The sequence below is a fragment of the Brachionichthys hirsutus genome, chromosome 10 (assembly GCF_040956055.1).
Source record: "Brachionichthys hirsutus isolate HB-005 chromosome 10, CSIRO-AGI_Bhir_v1, whole genome shotgun sequence".
Taxonomy (NCBI): domain Eukaryota; kingdom Metazoa; phylum Chordata; class Actinopteri; order Lophiiformes; family Brachionichthyidae; genus Brachionichthys; species Brachionichthys hirsutus.
Window position 1 is genome coordinate 1,508,898 of NC_090906.1, and position 6,081 is coordinate 1,514,978.

Consider the following 6,081-nt stretch of genomic DNA (forward strand, 5'->3'; position numbering starts at 1 on the left):
CATGGGAAGCAGCCACAGACAGACAGACAGACGAGAGAAAAATGTGACTTCTTACATCACTTTTAATGGAAAAGCTCCACTACCCTTCCTGCTTTCCATCTTGAGGATGTATCTTTCTAAAGACAGTTAGTTAACCCACAAGCGAGGCTGACGTTTAAAGCCAGACTTCTTTACACGTAAATCACACGTAAAAAGTCACGTTTTCCTCTTCCTTGCTCTCTCTCTCTGTTTATGGCTGCTGCCTTAGAGTTGATGAAGCTGAAGCTACTGACCACAACTTTACCACTCCTCCTCTTCCTCTCCACACACACACACACACACGCTCTGATGTTTTGTCTGCAATCTGTCATGTCCCTCCTGTTTCCTCTGAACTCACTGTGTAACAGACCATGACTAATAAATGGCAGAAGATGCTCTTCATCAGTGTGGCAGCGAGGAGGAGAGACTTAAGGTCAGACTGAAGATGCAGTCGTGAGACAGACGATAAAGAATAACGATGCTCAGACCTAAGCCAGCGGCCAAAATAATGCAGCGGAATTTTTAAAACCTTCTTTGTCTCCTCATTTGGTCCAATCAGCCTTTATTCAATGATCAATCAGATTTACTGACTTTATCTTTAGTGGAAGTCCCAAAGCTTTCCTGGTCAGAAGCCAAACATAGATGACAGTGACAGTGACACAAATTCCACCAGACGAGACGAGATTTAAAAATAGATTATAATAATATTACATGAAAAGTATTCAAGTTATATTTTCTTTTATAGAGCAGACCGCTACATTAACAATCTAAAAAGTTTTAAAGTGCAAAACATGAACAGGAGAGTAACTTTTGTTACGGGCTAATTTTTTTAATTCTGCTGCAATAACAGCGGAGATGTTTTCTTGAACGGAATAATTTAACTAAATAAAATGCTTTCTTTTTAAAGTTAAAAACAAATTACGCACACATTTGTGGATAGATCCTGACAAATATTCTGAGTGCAATCTAATCTTTACACAGGGGATTTAAAATGCCCATGCGTCTGTTCCGTACGCAATCATGCAGATAAGGGGGGCACGGCAGCGCGCTGTTGCCACTTAGTGGTGGTGGTCTTGGGGGGGGGTTATTGCACAACTCAACTGTATACTATATACTGAATGCGACCAAGTAATAAAAGAAAAAGTAAACTAAATTCGTTTTCTTGTCCCATCCCTTATCATCAACCATTAAAAAAATTTATTCACATAAAAAAGATAAACAATTTGAAAGAAACATTTACATTTTCCAGCATATTTATATTTTTTCATATTATTTGTCACTATTTTTGTAACATTTTAATATCATTACAGCTTTCCACACATCCACTTAGAATTGTTTATTTGACCCAAAATAAACCCCCAAAGCAAGAATTTATTAAAATGCATTGATATATTTTTGTGGTATCTAGCTGAGTGATCACATGACCTCCAACTCTCCTCTGCAAAGATGATAAATACCTCAATCAGTTTAATTCAATTTAAGTCATTGGATGTGAAAATATTTTTCAGGGTTTTCACTCGTTTTATAAATAGGACTCTATAATATTTATATTTACTTAATCTCAGATAAAAATTAATTTCTTATTTTTTTAAATAATTACTTCGATTGATTTCAGTCTGACTTTAAATGTCTTTGAGCTTCTTTTCTCAGAGGCTATTGGCTGATTTTAACCATGACAGTTTGTAGAGGAAAGCTTTCTGATAGGCTCTCGCCACTTGACACTGCTTTCTTTTGAAGAGAGGCCCCACCCACATTGAGTGTTGTTTCCTCATGTTGTTTTAATTGGATGCATGCTATTGGATGAGAACTTGAAACCACCCACCAAAAGACAAGTGATGCATGTGACAGTAAAGACACACAAGCAAACAAACCAAAATAAAATTATTTTTGAGGATTTAAAAGTCAATTTCATTTTGAAAGAGTTTAACAGACGGAATTATTTAACAGCACAGCTTATTTCTGAACGTAACTGAGAAGCAGTCAAACAGAAAATATCCTATTTAAAGGGTTTATTGAATTCGGCTAGTTGTCAAAGGCTGTGATAAATCACCTTCAGTCAATGAAAATTAATCCCCTAAAAATATTTTTGATTTTGTCCAAGTGGAAAAAATAGACTGATTTGCCAAATCAAACGAGTCTCGACTTTATCGCAGCCTTTGAAAGTTAAAATGTGTCTGGTTAGTCAGAAAGATAAGCTTTGGTTTTCTAGCTTTAATGATGATCTAGTTCATCCTGTAGAACTCAATCTGTGGCGATGTCATGATATTCTGCGCCTGACTCCGCCCCTCTCCGTTGACAGGACAAGACGAGTGCACTCAGTCTGAGCAACGTGGCGGGCGTGTTTTACATCCTGATCGGCGGACTGGGGCTAGCCATGCTCGTGGCTCTGGTCGAGTTCTGCTACAAGTCGCGGATCGAGTCCAGAAGGATGAAGGTGAGTCACGAACAAACTGCAGCTTCATGATGGTCCTCTGTAGAGTTCTCCCAGTACTCCCAGTACTCTCAAAGTACTCCAGCTGAACTCTGACGCTCCAGCTCCTCTTCATCATCGCCATCTGTGTGACGAAGCCTCGCCGCGTTACCCGGGATGAACAAACGAGTCATTGGAGCGTTTCTCTGTCCCCGTCTTCAGCGCTCGTCTCTGCTGGACTCGTCTTCTTCGCTTCAGATGTGCGTCTGTCCACAAAGACTCAACGTCCTCTCTGAGGACAAACCTGACAGTGAAACAGGAATAAAACAGGCGGCATATCGAGCTATTTGGTTCACTTCAGTCGGTACAAAAGGAGATCCATCCATGCCTCCATTTTTATTTTTGCTTATCTGGGGCATTCCCAGGTCAGATGAGACATGTAATCCCTCCGCCGAGTTCTGGGTCTACCAGGGGTTTCCTCCTCAAGCCTCCAAAAGGAGGTGCCCTGGAGCTCCTGTTTTTGTATGGCATCATTAAAGGCTCCCATCTTTTCTATACCCTCTTATTTTTAAGTGTTAAATGTACAGCAACATCGAATTCAGGCGCTTCAAGGGGAAAGACATAAAGAAATTGGCTGCTCTTCCATCCGACCAAGAGATTAGTTTTTTTTATTGAGGATGCTAAATCTGCAGTCTGACACCATTCCAGGCGGTCGTTCTGCCGCTAGGCGACAACATCAACGGACGTTGATATGGCAACGAGTTGCCGATGACGATAAAACCCTGGAGCTCCCACAGTTTGAGGTGAATTTGAAACCGTCGACCTCGAGGCGAAGCGGGGAGGAGAAACTGTCTGGATCAGAACGCTGCCTGGGTTTTGTTTGTACCAATCTGTGTGACGCCTGCTGATACCGGCTAACGGCGAGGGCGTGTGGGAGCCTCAGAGGCCGGATCCAGGGTAGGAACTCCGGATCCACATCATTAGTTTCACTCACAGGAGGCGCAACCTTTCAGAGACGATGATTTGATGCACACAGGTATTCATACCGCTTCAAACAATCCCAGGTCCGTGTTCCAAAAAAAGAGGAATGACCCATTTTTATCTTTTCATGATATGAAGCAAAGATAACGGGTTTAGGATGAACGCTGAAAACAAATTTATTACTGGAGTGCAGAAATAGTGACGCGTCAGGATGCTTCACAATCAATGGTTCAAATCAGGACTAAAAGACGTGATTTCAGAATCGGTGCGACCCGCCCTCTCTGCAACCCTTCAGCGAATTCTGTTGAACTTTTAGAAATGTTCTTTTAGCTCCTGAGTGAGTGAATTGAATGCATATTTTGCAAGATACGATTGTTTTTTTTTTTTTTTAAAAGCCTCCATTATAAGTAAATGGGAAAGTCCAGATCTTTTTTTCTGCAATCCGGTTCCGATCCCGACTGTCAAATTCCACAAACATCGGTCAATAGTCAACCGAGATATTGAGGAACAAATGTTGAAGCTCCATTGACTGTAAATATGAACGAAAATGCCAAAGTGATCCAGAATCCAGGATCTCTTCTGGATCATCACCAAATCATCATCATCGTCATCAAATTTTATCATCTGTTCCTGGTAACATTCCCAATATTTCTGAAAAATGTTATCGAGATCTGTCCAGAACGTTTTGAGTTATGTTGCTAAGAGACAGACAAACAAACAAACAAATCAATGTCGGTGATTACATGACCCCCTCCCCCAGACTCATGATGAAATAGCATGAAGTTAATGCAACATTCTTCTCTGACCTGATTTCTGCTCTGGGCTCGTCACAGCGCCCCCTGATGGACTGTCTGAACATCACTGTATGCTGATGAATGCAGCTTGAAATTTCTTCATCTCTCTCCATTAGGAGCTCATTGATGCGGCCATAATGAGCACCAGCCTCGGCGGGATGATGGCAGGAGGAGGCGGAGGAGGCGGAGGAGGCATGGCGGCTGGCGGTTTCGGTGGAGGAGGAGCATCGGTGCTGGGAGGCGAAAACGGCCGAGTGGTGGCGCATGATTTCCCTAAAGTCGGAGCTCAAGTTTTACCCTGCATGAGCAAAGCTGCTGGCCTGGGACTGTCCTCCACAGGCATGTGATCAAATCCAAGGCTCCTGATTGGAAGGAAGGCTCCTGTCTGTCTGTCTGTCTATCTGTCTGTTGGTGGAGAAAGAAAGGAGAGAGAAGGAGAAGAAGAGGTGGGATGCTAGATAGAGGAAGGAAGAGACCAGATGAGTGGGGTCTGAGCAAAGGTGAAGGAGGAGGATAATGGAAGGATGGAGGATGAAGGGAGGAAAAAAAAAGGGCAAAAGTGTGAGATGTGGAAAAGAGAGGTGAAGAAATAAAGGAGAGAAAAACACACTCAATGGAAATGTCAGGCAGGCGGATGGAGGAGCGTCCATTTTCACATGACAAGCTCTGATGAACAGACTGCACCTGAACACAACACCAGAGCCGAACACCGCCTGCAAGACAAACATCTGGGCTCAACAAACAATAACAATGTAAAAGTACTTTTTCTATGAACGCCGCCGTCTTCAGCTCAACCTTTCCTCTCCTGCAACGACGGCCCCAGGAGGAAACGGAGGTCTTGTTTTCTAAATGTCTGAATTATTCTCTCGTTCTTTTCCTCATCCCACCCTTCACGTCTCTCCTCCTCCTCCCGTCGAGCAGCAACAGGGAACGCCTCATCGCATCCGAGCTGAATGCCACTTTTTTTTCTGACTTTTGAGAGTCAGAATTTGAGCATGTTTAACACAAAACACTTTAGTTGCTGATAATGTTCAGGAAAAGGCTCGTCAGTCAGCTGCCTTCATCAAAATGCAGGTTTGTGTGAAAACAGGTGAGATTTCTGCACAAAATGCCACTTTTTTTGTTTTTTGTTCATTTTGTGGCCGCATTCATTTTTTTATTGTTTGAGGTCTTTGTGATGTGAATGGAGCCCAAACAAAGACAGAAATAATCAGACCGTCAAACCAAACAGCGAGAACACAACAACAACAACAACAACAACAACAACAACAACAACAACAACGACAACAACATGATGTCCAAAGAAACAGAACCTTCCGGCTAGAACGAACTAATGACTCCGACACTCGTCCCGCATCCCATCCCTACGTCAGTTGTTATTCAAATCCGTTAATATTTGTCAAAAATATCAAGAAGTGCTATAAATATCTAGTCATTCCAAGGAAAGTGGACGTAAAACTTCACCCGTGCGTCCCTTCATTCGGATCTAGACAAAGTGGACGCGTCCTTTAAGCTTCACAGACATCCTATCAGTACATTTAGTTATTTGTTTTCTGCTATGAACGTTAATGTATTAATTTATTTATTCTGTTTTCACCTCTTACAACAAAAAAACAAACGAAACAGTCAAGTGGGTGATAAACAGAAAAATCTATTTAATGACAAATCCCACAGGCCGCAGGTTCCAGAATGAGTTTTCTCCCGCAGGAGTCATTGATGAGGGAAAAAGTAATTAGTTACATTATTCACACATTACTTTTGATATTCAGCTCAGCCGGATCAAAGGTGCCTTTAACCTAGTTTAGCTTAGCGTGATCACGAAGCTCCAGGTTCAGAGAGCAGCTAGCAGCAGCTAGCAGCCGGGGTGAACATCGCACC

General features: G+C 42.3%; 1 protein-coding gene across 2 annotated transcripts in view; it reads left to right on the forward strand.

Annotated features, from left to right (window-relative positions):
* LOC137900512 (glutamate receptor 1-like) overlaps nucleotides 1–4,550 on the forward strand; it is a 47,993-nt gene extending 43,443 nt beyond the window's left edge. For both annotated transcript variants that reach the window (XM_068744611.1, XM_068744612.1), the window contains exons 17-19: nucleotides 2,318–2,452; nucleotides 4,320–4,386; nucleotides 4,444–4,550. In XM_068744611.1, the coding sequence (XP_068600712.1) occupies nucleotides 2,318–2,452; nucleotides 4,320–4,386; nucleotides 4,444–4,550 (309 nt within the window). The remainder of the gene's footprint in view (nucleotides 1–2,317; nucleotides 2,453–4,319; nucleotides 4,387–4,443) is intronic.
* The last annotated feature ends 1,531 nt before the right edge of the window (nucleotides 4,551–6,081 follow it).